The 20,623-nt window shown below is 45.4% G+C and overlaps 1 protein-coding gene across 1 annotated transcript in view; it reads left to right on the top strand.

Annotated features, from left to right (window-relative positions):
* LOC119195586 (protein kinase C-binding protein NELL2) overlaps positions 1-20,623 on the top strand; it is a 62,429-nt gene that overhangs the window by 24,905 nt on the left and 16,901 nt on the right. The window contains exons 13-15 of the mRNA XM_037450622.2: positions 8,834-8,959; positions 16,878-17,000; positions 18,158-18,253. Coding sequence (XP_037306519.2) covers positions 8,834-8,959; positions 16,878-17,000; positions 18,158-18,253 — 345 coding nt within the window. The remainder of the gene's footprint in view (positions 1-8,833; positions 8,960-16,877; positions 17,001-18,157; positions 18,254-20,623) is intronic.

Raw genomic sequence — 20,623 nt, 5'->3', positions numbered from 1 at the left:
TAGCCGATGAGATCACTTCTGTGTGAATTTTTCATAGAAGCAGAAGTGGAGAAGACTCGGGGGGATACTGGCGCTGCCTTTGTGTAACTCTGTGTGTGTGTGTGTGCGCGCAGGTGCCTCTCTGCGTTCTGTGTTCTCCAACAGAAAGAAGAAAGAAAAAAAAAAGAGCCCCGGTTAATTTTCCATCCTCTCCTCCTCTTCGATGCCGACAGACCGAAGGCCTGCTTTGCTGCATGTTTAGGGCAGAATTAGACGGAGGGCCGCGCCGCGGAGAAGTGACAGACTGTGTGATTGTCTCCAAATTGAACAATCAGTACAGTTCAACGTGTTGAGATAATACCATTATTCATCTCAGCGTTGCGGAGGACCGCAGACAGAGAGACGTTTCCCTTTGTTGTCTGGTTTTGAAAAGCCCCGCTTACAACGTCTCTTTGAAAGGTTGCTGCAAAAAAAAAAAAACGAAACTGAGGTGCACCAAATTTAAGTAATAGGTAGATAGATAGATGGATAAATAGTTGTATGCAGATATAAAGAGCATCTCAGAGGTTTTTGGTGGATCTCTGCCTCCATGGAATGGTTGGTGAACAAGTGCAAGTTGGTGGTACGCTGCACGAAAAGACCAACACATTCAATTCACACCGACATCCCGGCGCTGTCTGCAACATTCGGTCCCAAACAGCGCTGCATGTTGCTAGAAAACACACGTGTCGAAAAAAAAAAAAAAACAGTTTGCACGCACACACGGATACGCATGGGGGAGATAACTACAGTGCCAATGTTCATTGTAATAAAGGGAACAAGTCAGCCAATGCATTGCCTGTGTGCAGCTCAGTGAAGTGGTTTTAATAGATTTTGGACCTCAATGGAGTTTTATGGCCCACGTGAACAAGTCAAATCAGGCTTTGGCTTCACAGGTAATTCTTGTAAGAAGGATCAAGTCATTGTTGAATTTGGATTAGTCTTAACATTCAAAGAAAATGGATTAAAACGAAGCCTATCCTGCTTTCACACAGTAGGGCGTGTGTGTGTGTGAGTGTCCTTTTTTGTGTAAGCGCGTCATGTGTGAACAGAGAGCGACCCGATTGCCGCTGCTGTCTTTTGAATGTCACAAGGTGCCAGCAGGCTAATTGGCACTGACTGAAGAGCAAGGCCTGCTCCGAAAACCAAATTACTGCCTGGATGCCCCCTCCTACCCCGTACCCGACCCTCCCTCCCCTCCACAAACACAAACACACACTCGGATGGACCACAGCCATTTAAACACCAAGGCCAACATCGACACATTCTGACTGACTGTGTGTGTGTGTGTTTACACACTCCTCACCTCCGTGACCGCGGCGAAATGTCATCCGAGGCAGACGATCCCACGAGCATCCACACAGTATCTGTGCACTGCTTAACCGATATCCTTCAAATGCCACATTGAAGACGCCCCCCCCCCTCTGCACACATCCTTTTTCCTGGATGGGATCAAACTTAGTTCACTGACCGCTTCCCCCCGGACGGGGATTTGCTTCTTGACGTCCGTGACGGCTGCACCATGCGGCGGTGCACGCTTTGTGTCACGCTGAGAGTGGTGTGGGCATTTCGAAGTAAAACCTTGACGCAAGACCAAAGTACATTTGCACTTATTTGCGATGTACTATTTTTTTTTTTACGTCAGTGAAGGATCTGAATATTTGTTTCCTCCACTGAGTTAAACAGTCGAACATGTTATAGAAAAGTGCCATTATAAGTACAATTTCAGTGCTACCTATTTGTTAGTGCTACGGTTTACTAGTGTTTTAGTCAAGGTAGAGTCTAAAAAGGTGTGTCTTGAGTTTTCGGCGGAAGATGTAGAGGCTCTCTGCAGTCCTGATGTCATCAGAGAGCTCATTCCACCATGTGGGAGCCAGGACAGCGAAGAGTCGGGATCTCACCGAGGGCTTTTCTCTCAGAGAGGGAGGAACAAGCCGCTTGGCAGATGCAGATCGGAGTGAGCGGGTTGGGATGTAGGGTTTCACCATGTCCCGGATGTAGACTGGACCCGATCCATTCACAGCATGGTACGTGAGGACCAATGTTTTGAACTGGAACGCAGGCAGCCACTGGTAACCAGTGAAGAGAACGGAGGAGTGGTGTGGTGTGGGAGTATTTTGGAAGGTTGAAGACCAGTCGAGCTGCTGCATTCTGGATGAGCTGCCGAGGCCGAATGGCGGCACCTGGGAGACCTGCCAGGAGACAGTTACAGTAGTCCCAGCCGGAGATGACAAGAGCCTGAATCACTACCTGCGCCGCCTTCTGAGTGAGAAGGGGTCGAATTCTCCTGATGTTTCAGAGCGTGTACCTACAGGGTCGTGTTGTCGCTGTGATGTTGATGTGATGATTTGATATGGACATCACAGTGGCATTAGAATTGTGACAGACAATCATGCACAACAAATAGATGCTCATCAAGAAAATACATCCCAAAATGCACACGCACAGTACAAATGTATTTCCAGGAGTGTTTGTTGCTTCTCTTTTAACCAATATTTGATTACCTCAATTAAAAAAACAAAACAATTATGTATAAATAAGCTCAAATGGAACGAAATTACAATGCATCATATTAATAATGATTCAGAGTGCCTTGAACCTGTCGGTCTGAGATTAGCAGAATCATAGAGCTCTGACAGACTCGTTGTCTGCAGGCGGCTCATCGCACACGACGAGTGGTGCTTGATGACGCTCTGCCAATTCAGCGCGCCGTGCAAAACCGTTCCCAGTTTAATGAGAGCCGAGGAGGAGGCGAAAATTCCATTCCCAATGACGCTCATAAACATGTCAATTTGGTTTATATGAGATGCACCGGCCTTCATTTCAGGCATGCCAAATCCAAGTGTGCTAAGTGCATGTTTACTGCGACATATGGACACACACACACACACACACATTGGAGGCAGTCATTGAGGGCTGCTGGATGTTTGCACGAAAAGATCCACCAGTGTTTTCAGTTCGGCTAGAGCTTTAAGTGGAAATGATCAAATGTCATGTTTGGAATATGCAGGAGGTGTGTGCACACAATCACAAGAAAAACACCCTTTTATTGCAAAAGCCACCACAGACCGACACACACACACACACACACACACACACACACACACACACAGCTCCTCTTGCACCTTTTTCTCATTTGATGTGCATTGTTCTGAGTCAGTTAGCAGGCTTCTAAGTGTTCACAGTGATTGATCACACTCTGGTTTCTAGACAATGACGGCGTTCCCAGTATGCAGATTTTCACTCTTCTTGCTTCCTAATGGGATTCTCTCCACTCAGTCATCTTAATTGGCTTCTTTCTTTTTTTCCCCCAAATCGGCATACAGTGTACGCTTGTTTTGGATCTATTTGAGGCCGTTTATTTCAAAGTGATTGCCCAATTTGGTACGTCGAAAACATGAATTTTGTGTTTAGGTAATGACTGAAAAATAAACTAGGCTGCATTTCAAAGACAGTTTTCTTTGTTATTTCCAGTAAAGCACACGTGAAGATAATAATAGTCCCAAAGGATTTCTACAATAACAGAGCAAACTGATTAAAAGAACACCCCAAATTTGTAATATACAGCTATTGTCTTTTGAATGTAGGAAAATACATTTTAGAGTAATTTTGTTCAACCATTTTTCCCCACACACCCTGCAATATAATTTCCAGTACCACAATATGCAAATAGCCATAAATATGCACTCGCTCAGCAAAAAAAAAAGAATGAAAGTGAAATAAATGAATAATATAATAAGTGAACATTGGAGTCATTAATTTGTGGCAACCCAAATTAAAGTCTTTCATTTTTGAAAATAAACGGAGAGAGATTAATTGAAAATGATGCTGTATCACTGTTTCAAATGATTACTGCTGAATATTGAAGAACCAGTTAAACATTTTAGAACAAAACAAATCATGGCTTTCTTGCGGAGAATTTAAAACCACACTAATATGCCTCTTTCAAAATGAAGCTAGTGCCAGCTGGATAATGACAGGGGGCAGGTAGCCAAGCTAGACCGGCACCTCTAAGTCTAATCAAGGACAACTCGACGTGACACATCCAGGAAGTCATCAGGCCGGCGGACGAAGCCAGGCTTTCACTCTTAATGCTGAGATTAAATAACCCTCTCCTGCTTCATATTTACCTTTAGACATGAGAAAGCTATTGAACTTCTCACCTCACTCCTGAACCGTTGCTTTCAAGTGCTATTGATACACACTATGTAGTGATCATACTAGTACGTAGCAATGTCCAACTTCACAAGGGCCTAAAGCAACACACGTTGGGCATTCATTTTCACAAAAAAAGAAAAATGTCATTTGTTAGAAGAATAATGACTAAGACTTGAAAATCACATGAAAATTCAACAGACTCCAGCTGAGCATTTGATTCAATGACACTGGCATCCTGCGACGTTCCCTTTCACCTTCGTCCACCCGTGAGAATCCGAGGCCAACAGTGGAGATTATTTGCTGAGTGGGACGCTGTTTGGGGCGGCAGGGACGGCTCTCTGTCTCTTTGCTCTTTGCTACAGATCTGGCCATGAGGGAACCGGCTGCTGAAGAATATCAGACAACCCGTGCCCCCTCTGTCGCTTAGTGAAAACCATCTGCTCGAATAAGCGTGCTGGTTAGTGGAGGGATGGATGGATGGATGGATGGATGAGTGAAAGACAGAATGAAAGAGAGAGATTTTGGTGTCTTTGTGGGACATCCAGAGGCGACGCCCGTGTTATCTCCCTACTCCCAGACCATGGTGGACCGCAGTGTGGAACACAGACAATGAGGACGCTCCCCTTTTAGAAAGTGTTAGGCAAGCGAAGAGCAATAAGCTTGTGTCCCTTTTTTCCACAGTAAGCGGAATGACTTGATTGGCCAATGGTGGCGGGATTAAAAATGTCAATGAAACGTTTCGACCTCCAACAATAGGACAACACTTGGCATGTATTCATTGTAATAGAAACACATTTATGGATGTATTTATGAGGTGAGTTTTAGTTTGTAAACAGGCAATTTTACACTAGAGCAGGTGGAACAGCACTGCATTGCGTTATGACCAGGCAAGCTGTTGCTAGTAGTGCATATAACCTATTAGAATTGTTTTTGTGACCTCGAGTGACTTGCCTTAGTGATGCAGCAAGTACACACGACCCAACCCGACCGGACCCATCAGTAATACTCAGCGTGGGGTCAGACCTGAACCCTCCATGTGATATTTCAGCCTCAGAATTAGGTAACTCTTAAATAAATAAACCTCTGACCCCTTTCTGAGTGAACAGTACCAGAGGCATACTATTGAGGAAGGTTTTGTCGTAGTGCGACTAAGTAGCTGAGACTGAAACGCTTTCCATCCACCCTAACCCCTAAAAGATTGACCCCCGACTATACTCCGCTCGGCGTTAAAAGCCTCGGGGCCGACTCCTGGCCGGCGCCCTCCGCTATGGCGCAATCACGCGTGTGCACGTGACGGGCCAATCAAGGGAATGGAGTGCGCTAATGGAGACGGAGATGCGCAGGGGCGCGGCGTCCCTCGTCATCTCACCTCCTAACGTATTGTTTTAGCAAATGTAACTGCTGTCACCGGAGGCGGGATGGATGGTGTTTTTTACGGTTAATAGGCTCTAAATCAACGGCCAATCACGGGGCGGGCGGCTGGGGGGGGGGGGGGGGGGGGCGAGCTGTCAACTTAGACCTCCGCTCAAGGTTGCCGTTGCGATTGCGGAGTGAATTTGTTCCCTCACTGTCCGTCTCTCCAGCCGCAATTAACACCTTCCTCCGGATTCTCCCTCTTCCTCTATGCCATCTAAATCTCCATTGTTCCCAATCTTTCACTTTTACTTCACTCCGCTGTCTCTCGTTCCCCCGTCTTTCGCCGTTAAATCCACCACTTTGCCTCCCATTTCGTCTCCACCGCCTTCTGTCCTCCCTCCGTATGGGTTTCTACTTCCACCACCTCAGTCATCCGCTCCCTGTCTCATCTCCCAGTCGAGCTCTACAGTGAAGCTGGCCTCGACTGGCTTTGTCTCCTATTTAGTTCTTCTCCTCTCGACCTGCCCTGCTTTCCGCCCCCCCCCCCCCTTTCCCTCCACTTTGCATTTTTTTTTTTTTTCCCAAGCAAGTCTCCGCATCTCTGTTTCTCTCTCGCTCGAAGAAAAGCAGTCACCCGGGTTTATGCGGCCTCCGTTCAATTAGCGAAGGACACGCGTACTTTTATTGTGACTGTCTGCTCCGCTTATCCGTAAAGCGGCTTGAATAGCAGGAGGCAGTGCGTGCTGATGAAAGGAGTCCAAGGAAGTGCGTTGTCGCAGGCAGGTGCAGAGAACGTAGCTTTTTCACGTTGTCGGGCTATTCTCCATCCAAGGACATGCGAGCCGACTGAAAGCCAATGCAAATCCATTGAAATTTCATTTTCAGGCGCTCTTCGCATAAGCACCTGGCACGGAGCATGTTCAGGGCTGAATGTCCTCTTGTACACTACAGACACGGAATGAATAATAAATTGGTCGATTGTCAAGGACTATGCACCCCTGTCTCTCAAAAAGTGTCTGCGTTTGACCTGTGCTTTCAACGGGAACAAGGCTCAGATCCGCTTGGATTTGCATTGCCTTGCATTTGGTTGCATCACATTATCAAGATTATTTTGTTTACCCTGGCAGTGCATCTTTTTTTTTTTTTTTCTCGAAAAGATTTGGCACGCAGTTTAGAAACCAGAAATAGCTGTTGCCTTAGCAACAGCTAATATGGATCAAAATATGCAACAATGAGAGCAAGAAGCAAATGCAATCTAATAAATTATAATCTACAAGCAACACTAACTGAGTTTTAATTAATAAGATGCACAAAGCCTTGGAAACATTTCCCAGAAACACCGCCCACAGAATTGCTTGGCGATCCAGATACTTCTGCTGGTGTGACCACTGACGCTTTCCGATGGTTAAAGAGAAACGACTGACTAATCAAAGATTATGGATAGAAAATTGGAACTCTTTTTTTCACTTTTTTTTCTTTACGAAGCTAAGTGTCCATCTACATTCATGAAAAACCGCAGCAGAGAAGCAGCTGTACAGTTTTCTTGGAAGTCAAATCACCCAATTAATTCTTAAATCAACATATTTCTTTCGTCAACGTGGAAAAACGAGCAAACTCGACTTCAACTAGTGACCGACAACGATGGGCTTTGTTGAGGGAGACATGCCACTCACTTCGGATTGGTTAATGCAACGCCATCGAACGCATGTCAGTGTAATTATCAGATCATCATTAGATGTATGAAGGATGAGTGGTGAGACCCAACGTTACATTCTTCCACCCGGACTCGAGTCAAAGATTCTGGCCGATTGGACCTGTGGTCGTGTTGAAATTGGAGGAAATGATTCAAATGTGAATCATTCGAGGACACCGAGCTCAGTGTAGCCTACTAATTATCTGGGGGGAAAAAAAGCCCACTCTGAGTTAGAATCGCACTAAATATTTAAGTGCCCGGTTGAGCAGAATGGAGAATAATTAAAAACAGCTACTGTATGTTTGTGTGTTTTTTGTAGATTATTTCTGCCTGCGGCATGATTCCTACGACACAGTCGCCGTGTGAAGATTACGCAGCAAGCTGCTCGAGGCCGGAGGAGTGGAGAAGTCAAACCGAGTGCTTCACTTTGAATAGATTGGAAAATCGAGTGGTGCAACCTTTAGTGCCTCAGCGCCCGCCTCTCGTGAACCCTTCTGCTTTTTGACCTCCGTCTCCCGCTGATGGAGACAAATGGGCCTTTTACCACATGGCTGCATAGAAATGTTGAGGAATATTCTTTTAGGGCCACGCTGCACAAAGTGGTTCCCGCGGATGTGAGGGACGCCCGCCGAAATAGGCCACAGTGAAATGCGGGAGACGTCACCATGAGAAAAAAATAAAATAAAATCAGGACTGGCAGCGTTGTGCCATCCCAAGAAATACATTTGTAAATCAGACTTCGACAAACATCCAACTAATACCACAATCATGAACCAGTTTTTGTAATTGTTTCCATGGTGATAGACCAAGTCGTTGTGTTAACCCGAGCCATGAGCTATCCCCAAGACAACCAAACCCGAACCGTGGCCTCGTCGTCATGACGTCACATCAGAAAAATAACACATCTAATTATCAGTTTGTCATTTTGGAAGACAGACAAATTATGTCGTTCTGCTGATAGACGGCTTGTGGTGAAAATCAAAAGGCAAAACCGGATTCCTGGATTTTTTTTTTTTTTCTAACCAAAAACTCTGCTTCGCTACATGTTGACGTTGTCTTATCTCTAATTATAAATTAACGAATGTCGAAGTCAATTATGGCCCGCCCCATTGCCTTTGATGAAATCAGGAAGCTTCCGAAACATCAGCACCAATTTCGTAGAACCCCGGACAGACAATAATCTCGGTCAGCTGGTGCATTTCTTCAATCAGCAACAACAAACATGCACATCAGCATGATAAGTATGATAAACAGGCTTAATGTTGGTCCCATCAGAACATTCTGGACAAATCGCAACTCTTTACTGTGAACACAATCGTCTCCAGCATCTCCTTTCCCTCGTCTTTGCCAGATTATAATATATTATTATATAACGCTGCGTGTCTTTGAATGTTTTCAGACCACCGTGGATACAAAATTCTGTTCACACTAATGAATTGATTCAACTGGCGTCACTCGGCTTAACTACAGATTAAATTAAAATCGATCATTAGGCTTTGAAGTTGAGGTTAAAGGCTTGCGGCATCACTGCAGAATACAGATTAATATAAAGGTTTATATAGAAACAGCTTTGTTCACGCCTCCCCTTCTCTCTTTTTTGCCCTGCAGATATCGACGAGTGCGCCGAGGGGAAGCACTACTGCAGGGAGAACACCATGTGCGTTAACACCCCTGGCTCCTTCATGTGCATCTGCCATACGGGCTACATCAGGATCGATGACTATTCCTGCACAGGTGAGTTCCTCTGCTGACCTTTTTTTTGGCAGGCTGGAATTTCCACAGCAACCATTTTGCACCATAGAGTGGCTGGCCGACTTGAAGTACACACAAATAGGGACCCTTGTGATGGTTGCATGGCTGTGGGGACAAGGAGAGACATGCAAGCACAGAGGCCTTCAACAGGAAGATATGTCTTCACTGCATTGACTTTTCAGAGCGTACACACTGGCCGTTATTTGATTAAAGTCAAACAGCAGAGGACTGTATTGGATTTCGTTGCGATAAATAAAGAGACACAGAGAGGACGAGGCAGCCAGATGCAAACACGGTGAGCGATCCGTGTCAGACTGCAGGGTGACACGGAACGAGGGAAGCTGTGCAATGATAACGTAGTTACCATAAAACACCTGTGGAAGGCGGTAAACCCCCCCCTCCCCCCGCCATGTGCTACACCTCCTCTCCCCCTGTTTTTTTCTCCCGTACGTCACGTCCCAGACGGCACCTTCTGAGACGCGCTTGGTCCGTGAATCTGTTGCCCCACAATCATGCACGCCCTGTTCATTTGAAACGCGTGGGGATAAACGGCTCCGTGCGATTTGCTCCTGTCGGAGTTGCTCGGATTACTAGCAGCACATTAAAATTAAAACATGCACACAGGAATCAATAAGAGCCGCCTCTTTACCATTCAGCATAAGCTAGCATTGCTTGGATTGGACAAGTGAGAGAAAAAGGCTGGGTTGTGTTTTTGCGTTGCGTAGATAATGAAGCCCATCTAGTTGTAATTTTATTTTTATGTCGCAAAAAGCATTACTATCAATCCTGTTTTATTGTGAAAAAAGATAGTTGAATTTGTTGTGTGGCAACTTTTATTCCCGGCAGCCTAGAAGATAAAAAAGTTGATTGACTTCATGCCTCGTTGGAATTGTAAAAGTCAGTGTGGACTTACTGCCGTGATTGCATGTGCGTGTGTGAGTGGACAGCCTTCGTCTGGTGTGTGTGTGTGTGTGTGTGAAAAGGAGAAAGAAAGCCACCGAGAACCTGAGAAACAGAGCGACAGAGTGGAGGCGGCAGACCCATTTTGTTCCTGATCAAAGTTGAAACCACATTCTTTTTCAAAGGCACACCAAATCAATCTAAAATGATTGCTTGGATGATTCACGGCCTTTGTTCTCTGTCTGTGTTGGGGTGGATTGTGGAAGTGGCCCTGCTTGTTCATGAGAGCGTCTTCCAGTTTTTCATCAGGTTAAAGGAGAAAAACAAAGCGAATCCCCTTGTTTGATCGGACCAATCAGCTAAACACACCGATTGCTATTGTTTTGTTATAAAAAAATATAAAAAAACAGCATACGTCTGTGGTTCGGTCCATAAAGTCAACAATACAGTCGCAAATGGATCCAGGCTTCCTCATAAAACCGATATTTTTTATTTCGGATATTGAATGCCTGATGCCCAATTTTGCTTTTTGGGTCTGAAGAGGTAATAAACAAATGCAAAAGAGTTACTGCAAAATTCACTTAAAGTTGGAACCATGACGATTATATTCATATCCGCTTTATTCAACCTTAATTCATCCAGGATTTTGCAGTTGTAACTTTGAATCTATTTGAATAACAGCATTGTAAATAAAAACAGAGAAAACAAACAAAAGCAAGAAACAGCTGAGGAAAAGCTAAACATTAATACAAGAAAAAAATTATTTTTTTTCTTGTATTAATGTTTGTAAAGAAATTAGGTAGATCTATCATACTTTTGAAAAATCAATTCACGCCAAGAGGAAAGTAAAAAAGAAAATGCAAAGTGAAAACAAAGATGAGGAGGCAGTTTATTTAATGTGGTCTTTGTGATTCCAACCCAGGGTCACAACCCCTGAGCTCGATTAATACATTGTGTTAATTCAGCCAAAAATTATACAATACTCTCCTTTCAGGTTCTGAATCTACTTCGAGCTCCGGGGAAACAAACTCTGAGAAATGTTGCCATTTTCAAGCTATTAGATAGAAGGTTTCGAGGCAGACAGGACACCTTGACTTTGTAGGGACTGCTGCGAAGCCACCTGCAGTACAGGTTCTATTTAAAGTAATGGCTTTGTGATAAAACCACCTACAGCACCCCCTGTAAGTAACCCTTTTATAATGCCACGTCTCCGTCCTTCCTCTGGAACGACCCCATATTTGACTTTGCATTCCTTGCATGGTTGTTTTGCAACCTGGGAAACGTACCAACAGCACCTCCGTGCGTGCGCGCGTCATCTCCGAGGAGGAGGGGCCCGCGCGACGTTTCCTCGGCGTCATGTAATTAAAGAAGCCAACAATTGCGATGCAAGCAAAGCGATTCAGAGGCGGCGGAGTGAAGGAGCCGCTGGATTTCGCCTCGCAGCCTTCCTGCAGTGCCATTGGAGTTTGGATTAAAGCCTCAAAGCTTGAGTAACATAACGAACAGCTGGTGAAAACTCCCACTTCCTGCTACATCTAGGACCCCTGGGGAGCTTCTCTCTCTCAGTCTTTCAATAGAAATTTAGGAAATACAAAAGCAGAGTTTGAGTCAGCGTGTCTTGTTTATGATTTGAAAAAAAAAGTCAGAATTCGACATTTCATCTCCTTTTCACATGCTCATGGGACGTATTTAAAGAAAGGAACCTCCTTACTTTGTGTGTAATTTCACTAGCTGTGTTTTCTGTGATCTCCTGAGCTGCGGGCAACTTTTATTGTTTCGCACATTTGTCTTTCTTCCGCCCGGCCGTGTGCTCATTCCTGCGATTCACAACGAAGATTAATACCCCGCCCCACCCCCCCCAACTCAGTGGATTAAACTGTCACTACGTTTTATGTAGTTCCCCTTTTTAAAATGCCCTCGAGTCGCCGTGGTGGAACACACAGCTACGCGCCTCCTTATGAAATTCCATTTGTGTGATTAAACCAAGGCTTATACGAGGGCTCGATATGATGTCTGCTTCAGTCAAATGACCACGGCAGTCCAACATCATCTAGAACTCAGTTCACCTCTTAAAGCCTAAAGGGGTTATGGAAGAATAAACAGCAGGGTTCTCGCCGTCGTACGTGTCGATGCCCCCCCGTTGTCTCGGTGGCGGTAGTTGACAATGACGAAGATGAAGATACTCAGCTAGGAGCTGCGGGGAAGCTGTCGTTCCATAATAGCAATTGAACATCTGCCTGTGTTTGAATAGAGTCCAAAAAAAAGGGGTTTGCAGAGTCCTCTAAGTTGCCCGAGAGGAAATATTACAGCTGGAAGAAAGCATTAAACCGCCCCCCCCCCCTTCAGTACCTATTGACCTCGCGTGATGCACGAGCTCCTTCATCGTCCGCAATGGCTTTCACCAATTAGCAAGTCGCAGATTCAGCAGAAACAATGTCCCAGTATTGATATCCATATTTCCACACGCAACGCAGTGTCAAATGAGAACCAGTCTGCCTAGTAAAGAGGATTAAGTTGACCGTAGTTCATTTCATGGCTCAGTGTTTATGTGTAGGATTGCGGATTAAAAAGGACTGATCCGCAGATTTAAGCCCAGACCAAAACCGCATGGAGCCGTATATTTCCCCTCAGCTTGTCAGGGGGTCACTGAGCTCAGACAGAAATCTGTATTTTACAGCAGGACCACCTGCAGCGAGAGGGGTGGCGGGTTCAGATCTCGGCGTGGTGCTGGACTGAAACACGTGGACAACGTGTTCTGAGGCGAACCCGGGCTGTCATCCCCAACTTCCTTTTACGCCCCTTCTTTGACCAGCACTTTATCGTTGATCATGAAGGTCAAGATCCCCTCCTCTCTTCTTTCCCCTCCTTCCAACTTTTCCACCAAAGTGCCCGAGGGGCTCCTCGCTCGGCGAGATTAGCAGCTAATCCATGAAAGGTAGCGGATTGGTTTTGCTCTCCCTTTGAATGTTATTAAAGAAGGCTGTCCAGAGGTGTGCGTGTCTGCTCGCTGCACCTGTGCATGCAGGGTGTGTGTGTGTGTGTGTGTGTGTGTGTGTGTCCTTGTTCTAATCTTGTGAGAACCAGACCCGGGACCCTGAGGAGGAACCATGGAGGCGAGGCCGGGTGCAGGAGAGGGATGAAAGGATGGACAGGGGCCAAAAGGTTGGGTAGCGGGTTTGACAATAACAGAAAAAGAAGACTTTCTGTCTGACTACTGAAAGGGTATGGCATGGGGGGGGGGATTCAAGCATTGCACTGGTGGTTGGACTTTGGGAAGATAAGCAAGGCGTCAGCTGATGGGAAATCCGGTTAATGAACAACAAACATGCTGCTAATAAGTAGGTGCACTTTGTTGTTTTTCCTCACTTCTACTTGAATCATTGAGGTCTCAAACAGGTTAAATCCATTTTCATTTAGAAAAGCCAATTAAAAATACATTGTCAAATTGCTTAATTTCTTGATACGTCGCCGCCACCAACGTGAAATCAACGGCTGCGCTTTGCATCATTTGTCCAAACAGTTAGAACTGCTTCTTTGCTTTTTGTATTTTTTCCATCCTTTCCCTCAGTCTTGCAGAGTAGTTTTCACTCCCCCCCCCCCCCCCACCCCCCCAAAAAAAACAGCATCAGGAGACCCTCTCGCTCGCAGCCGTGTAAATTGCGAAGCTCAAGCCGAGGCTCCGCTGCTGTTGTTTTGGCAGAAGGTGGAGGGAGTCAAAGCGGGGGGTGGGGGGGGGGAGAGAAAACGGCCGGCCCCACAGAGAGAGAGATCCCCGGCGACGGGTTGTTCATAATTGATTGTTTATCTGCCAGCAGCCTGAGCAGCAGCAGCAGTCAGCAAGGAAATACCTGTCCCACACACACACACACACACACACACACACAGAAAACACCTGCCGGCTCCGCTGCCACCTCTCTCCGTTCAGACTGACGGGCTGGCTGTTTACCCCGCTATGGCAGATGTGACCTTGTGAAAAGAGCCCACCACGTTCTCTTTCCCTCCCCCCCCCCCCCCCCCGCCCCTGGGCCCCTATTACTGTTTTTATACACGTGCCCAGGAGCAGACTTTAATCCTGCCCAACAGCAGGAGGCTGTGTGCGATGCAGCAACAAGAGCAGAGCGGAGCAGCAGGCCCCCCTCTTAAGTGCCCTTCAATCCATCTCACACACACACACACACACACACGCATGCATACATCACACCCTCGATGGAGGAGCTCATCACAATGTCACTTTCAATTTGGAAGAGCCGGCCTGTTCAGGAGAAATAATGGATTGGGTGACGGCGGGGAAATAGATGATGCGGCTCAGGTCTCCTGCAACAAGCATCCCCCCCCCCCTCCTTTTCTGATGCTCCCACCCTTCAGGGGGCGCATTTCGTTCCTCTCGTACCTCGGTGTCTTTCGCAATTGGAACACATTTAAAAAAGCCCCAAGGTGTAGGAAGTGTATTGTAAAAAGTGTATATTTGTGTTAAAGAAGGGGACTTGAGATCTGCTTAATGTGTGAACAAAATGTGCAAGAAGAGACATCTGAGTTCTATTTGCTAGCAGGTGCAGTGTGGCCCAGAAAGTCCCTAAAATAACAAGACAGAGGTCAAACTGTTGTCCCCAGATTAGCAGAAAGGTTTTCTGTTTGTTTTCTAACCTTTTTTTGGAGAGATCCCCTCGCGTGCGTGTCCTCGTTATCTCTGCACCGCAAACACATGCTAACACAAAGTGTTTTATAAATCCTTTCATTAGAGAGAAATCGTTTTTTTTTTTTACAAAAACACTTTTCATGATCGTTTTGTGTTTTGCACCCTTTTGGGTGCTGACGGAATAGCGGAGCAATTAAAAAAAAAGAAAAAGGAGATTTTAGAAGGTTAAAACAAGTGCAGAAAGTTGTCTGTCCTTCTTCTGAAGTGGTCGGTGCTCAGTAAGCATTATTTATGTGAATCTCCTAATACGACAGACGAGTATTTTCCCAGAGGGATAAAGATCTGCCTTTGAGTTCAGGGGCATACGAAGGGCGGGCCTTAAATCGCTTGTTCATACTGCAGGACAGATGGCTTTAAATGATTTACACTTCTTTCACTGTGTAGTTTAAATATTTAGCCAGCATCAGAAAAATGATTCCCGTTGGTTTTGCAGGCATTGGTTTCATTAGGGATTTAACTTTTTTTTAAAAGGTTGAAGGCTTGTTTACGGCATATTTAGAATGCCAAAAAAAATGAGCCCTGCATTATTAGTGGTTAAACAAAACAAAGAAAAAATATGAATATTTTTGTAACCATGTGACGTTTATTGATTCAGGGTGAACCAGAAATTAGCCCAAACCCCGATGAGGCGCTCAAAGGATGAACAAAGCTCCCCCAATAGCTACAAATGAAAAGGTTTCAGCCTGCCCAACAAAGAGAAACAATACTGGACCTTCTAGCGGGCCACAAAACAGGGATTTAAGGAGGGTAAACATTCACCTGTTGGGGAGGAAGGTTTGTGCACAAGTGTGTAACAATGACATCCTTTTTGTTTTTAAATCAGCAAATCAGATTCAGATCCACATCATATTTTTTTTTTCCTAGCTCACAGAGGAAACTTTTCTCTTCCAACTTCAATAAGATGACATCATTAACTTTGGTTCCCTATTGCAAATGATGTGCGAGTATATTATCGTCTATTATAATTCTGTCCTGTAAAGGTAACACGAGATGTGGGATACGACAAAAAAGATCTCTTTATCCCCCCCCCCCCCCCCCCATTAGTAACCTGTAGCCTTAATGTTCTGCTTTCCATGATTTGTGAGGCATCATCCATCCGTCATGATGAGGACAGCGTGGTAACAGTTTTAGTTCCATTTGTTAGAAACACACATTAAAGTATGTTGCACACTCTATGACTTTATAATCCCACGCGTGTTAATTTAACCCTTTCATGTGCCTGTGCGAGTTTATCGTAAGACAGCGGCAGACGTTATTGTTCCATTACATGTCATTTATCTGACGCTTTTATCCAAAGCGACGTACAATAAGTGCATTTCCACATAGAGATACAAACTCAGAAGAACAAGTAACAAGAAATTACATTTTTCATCAAATAAGCAGTTTCAAAACATGCACATTACAGTTCCATCAAGAGATTTTAACATAACGAGGCATTTATTCTCTCACCAGCCATTGATATCCCAGTAAATATAAGACGATACACATTTCCTCCTCTCGCACACTGCAGCTATTTCAACTCGCTGCCTGCCTTTTTTAATCTTATCCTAACTCTATTTGTATTGTTTGATTTTTTTTTATTTTTACACTACAGTCAATCATTCTCCAGGCTTTCAGCACATCATTTTTAACCCCCTTATTTCATGTCATCTCTCCGGATAGAGGAGGGGGGGGGGAGATTTGTCCCCCAGTCCGTTGCACTATGTAGTCACGGGGCTGTAGCCATTAGTCAAGCTTGTCAGCGGGATATTCATAACAAACCACATCACTGACTCCACAGCGGCGCCGGCGATGAGGGTTTGGGAGTCGCTGTCCTGAGGGGCAATTTTGGTAATTGTTTTGCTGTGAAACTCACAGAAAACATCCATCTTGGTACTCAATTCAGTTGTGCCGTTGTGCTTAAACTAAAAGGCCGGGGGGGGGGGGGGGGGGGGGGGGTGGTGAGTGCCAAATGCAACGCCTCATTACTGTACACGCGTATATGTGCATACGCAGCAGCGTATAAGACCAAGCCCCAGACTGCACGTTGAGCACCAAAAAACCCAACAAATTACAGGCAAACACCTGAAACAGTGTTTCAGCTGGTCAGCTGTCTGACCATCAAGTCATTTAATCAGAAATTATAAGCATGAGAACCAGCCAGATTGACCATCCCTCTTATTTACAAAGACATCTCCCAGTATTTTATAATCAAGTGTTGTTTTCTTGACCGTGCACATGTGAAGATGGGAGAATAATTACTTATTTTTTTCTTTCTTATAAAACCATTGATGAAACGTTTGCGCTTGTTGTCTTTGTCCTCAGAGCATGACGAGTGTCTCAGCGGCCTCCACAACTGCGATGAGAACGCGCTGTGCTTCAACATGGTCGGAGGCCACAGCTGCTCCTGCAAACCGGGCTACACGGGCAACGGGACGGTCTGCAAAGGTAAGCAGCACCTTAATCAGGCACCGAAATGATATGAGTGCCATTACGGCGACGCACAAGTCACAAAGGAAGGTCTTTGCTCTTCAATTAAAATCCGCCACAGAAAAGAGTATCTAGCTCAAGTTAGTAAGAATAGAACATTATCAGAAATAAAGGTCTTCCTATACTGATCATGTAATGAGTGATAACACATAAAATGGAAGTTATCCTCAGTGTCACATGAATAGTCTTCTCTTTCTACAGCTTATGGTAATGTGTAGAAACTGAGCATGCATATATCCTTGACTCATTGTTCATCTGTGCTTCATAAAAGGCTCCGCGCTGTGGTTAGCACCGTTGATATCACACTCAATTAATATGAAACCATAATTCGGGGATGCCCTGCAAAAAAAAAAAAAAAGCGTGTTTTGGTGGTACTTCCTGAAAAGCCGCCTGGGAACCGGGTTTAATGAGAGCTTCTCTCTGTGCGTTGATCTATTCGTATTCTACGCTCTTACCAGAAAACTGGCTTGACCTTAATCAATCCCTTGATTAGAAATCTATTTATAGGGGAAGCGCAGCTATTTCCTGCCTGAAGAGCACGTTACTTGTCGTCAGGAGTACTAATCATCCTGGGGGAAGAGTTTTTGTGTTCTCCGACTCACAGTGTCATGAAACACAAGGTGATGCTACTTCTTCACCTCTGATCCACAAGCTAAAACACCTCCAATGAAGAAATGAATTCCTCATTAAAGTTACTGATCAGTTTTCCGGCTAATCTAATATTCACTAATACTAAATCGCTGCAGAGCCCCTTCAACAAAATCTGAAGCACTGTGTTGTGCTCCTTGTGCTTTTGACACGTCTTGTTCTTTATTCTGGGGAAGCAGGGTATCATTTGTGTATTAATTCCATTTATTTACTACAATGAGTTCTGTGTTTTGCAGACCCATTAGCCAACAGTCTGCCCATGGATAATGAACATTTTAAAATTAACCTTGGTGAGATGCATTCATCAAGCGAAATAATATCGTGAGAGCCCGTAATCAATCAACTCGCCAAATTAGCTCTTATTCTGTATGCAAATACATATGCTGCTGCTGCTGCTGGTCCAATTACATGGTTAATGCTCGTTAATCTTTGTGAGTAACGATTCTTCTCGCCTGGTCCACCTCTAGCCATGTGTGACGGATTGTGCCAGAACGGGGGAACCTGCGTCTCCCCCAACAACTGCGTTTGCCAGCAAGGGTTCACGGGAAAGAGATGCGAGACAGGTAAGAGACTTTGTTTTGCTTCCTCTCCCCCCCTCAAAAAAGTCTCTCAGGAATGAAATCAAGATCCCAGTTGTTGCATTTAGTTTCCTTTTCGTTTAAACAAGTAGTGACTGTTCGAACTTTTAGTGACTTTGTCACTAAACAGCTCTGACAGAAACATCTGCAATACGTGTCGATGTTTCAGCGCTCACAATCTGCCATATTCACTGAGTGTGTGTGTGTGTGTGTGTGTGTGTGGGTTCGCATTTCCATGGTGAATAATGAGCTTGTGCCTCTTCCAAAGGGCACGACGGAGGATTAGAACTGCGGTTGCAGCCGCTAGAGAACCACCCCGTATTAATCAGCGTGGCATTTCTCCCTCGTAGGGGCACCGCGCCACATCCAAATTACCACTGCACTGCCCCCCCCCCCCCCCCCCCTCCCCCGAAGCACGACGTCTAATAGGGGTATGATGGCTTAACCGGGTGTTAAGTCACCCTGTGTTTACAGCAAAGACCGTATCGCTGCCCAACACAACATTTTGATAAGACTCGCCGTACGTCTGATCTACAGCAGCGACGGACCTTCTCACGAGCCGCTTCCACCTTCCGCAGAAGGTGTCCCTTGGAGGGGACGAGCGGGCCGATGCTAATGGAACGTTTAGTCGTGGCGGTTCTCTCTGGCGTTTGAGTGAAAGCGAACGGCAGCGTCTCTGCTCGCTCATTGGTTCGGCTGTCGATTGCAAACGAAGGGCCTTTTTTTTGCTGCTTGCCTCAAAGTGAATGGATTTCCTCGCGGTGCTGCTCCCAGGAAGCTGAGGAAGGGGGAATAGTGCGTGTAAATCCGCTGAGAATTTGTTAACACGGCGAAACCATGGTGACTTAGCGTCCTTCCCGTCGTGCAGCAGAGGGCTCCGAGGACCTCGTGCCTTCGTGCCTTGAGGTCCAGGCAATCACACATTTCATTAGCTTCTATGGCGTCTCGGATCCCTGCCTGTTCGAACTTTTAGTGACTTTGTCACTAAACAGCTCTGACAGAAACATCTGCAATACGTGTCGATGTTTCAGCGCTCACAATCTGCCATATTCACTGAGTGTGTGTGTGTGTGTGTGTGTGTGTGGGTTCGCATTTCCATGGTGAATAATGAGCTTGTGCCTCTTCCAAAGGGCACGACGGAGGATTAGAACTGCGGTTGCAGCCGCTAGAGAACCACCCCGTATTAATCAGCGTGGCATTTCTCCCTCGTAGGGGCACCGCGCCACATCCAAATTACCACTGCACTGCCCCCCCCCCCCCCCCCCCTCCCCCGAAGCACGACGTCTAATAGGGGTATGATGGCTTAACCGGGTGTTAAGTCACCCTGTGTTTACAGCAAAGACCGTATCGCTGCCCAACACAACATTTTGATAAGACTCGCCGTACGTCTGATCTACAGCAGCGACGGACCTTCTCACGAGCCGCTTCCACCTTCCGCAGAAGGTGTCCCTTGGAGGGGACGAGCGGGCCGATGCTAATGGAACGTTTAGTCGTGGCGGTTCTCTCTGGCGTTTGAGTGAAAGCGAACGGCAGCGTCTCTGCTCGCTCATTGGTTCGGCTGTCGATTGCAAACGAAGGGCCTTTTTTTTGCTGCTTGCCTCAAAGTGAATGGATTTCCTCGCGGTGCTGCTCCCAGGAAGCTGAGGAAGGGGGAATAGTGCGTGTAAATCCGCTGAGAATTTGTTAACACGGCGAAACCATGGTGACTTAGCGTCCTTCCCGTCGTGCAGCAGAGGGCTCCGAGGACCTCGTGCCTTCGTGCCTTGAGGTCCAGGCAATCACACATTTCATTAGCTTCTATGGCGTCTCGGATCCCTGCCTTTCACTCTTTGTCGCCTTCTCTCACTTCACTCTCTTTTGTGTCCTGTTTCTGGAAAAAAGAAAAAAAAACTCACAGAATAGTCCATCAAATGAGGAATCTTCAAAAACGTATAAAAGATTTGACCAAGGCCATTTCATTCATCATCAGTGTCTTAAAAGCGCTACAAATTGATGTTGAATTTTTGTAGGAATTTGTTGGAATACATTTTTTAAAATCTATTTCTATATTCATCAGATCAGTCATGTCAAGGTTAGGCTTTATGCATTTGTTCCAAAATTATGGATATGTCTTCCTTAAAAAAAGAATAGTGACTTCAGTAAAAAGTTGAAGGTCACGTCCATAGAATTGAGGTATCTACATGAAAAACAAGACCAACACACCGGTCACACAAAGTGAATTTATTATAAGCTTTTGCGGGAGAATTCTCAGTCACGCTCGGCTCCCTAATTACATACTCAAGAAAAATGAAAACACATCTAAATGATATATACATATAAATTATTTGTATGGATTATCTTCACCAATTGATGCCT

This window comes from Pungitius pungitius, chromosome 6, assembly GCF_949316345.1.
Source record: "Pungitius pungitius chromosome 6, fPunPun2.1, whole genome shotgun sequence".
In the NCBI taxonomy this organism is placed as follows: Eukaryota; Metazoa; Chordata; class Actinopteri; order Perciformes; family Gasterosteidae; genus Pungitius; species Pungitius pungitius.
This window is presented reverse-complemented; position numbering and strand designations above follow the sequence as displayed.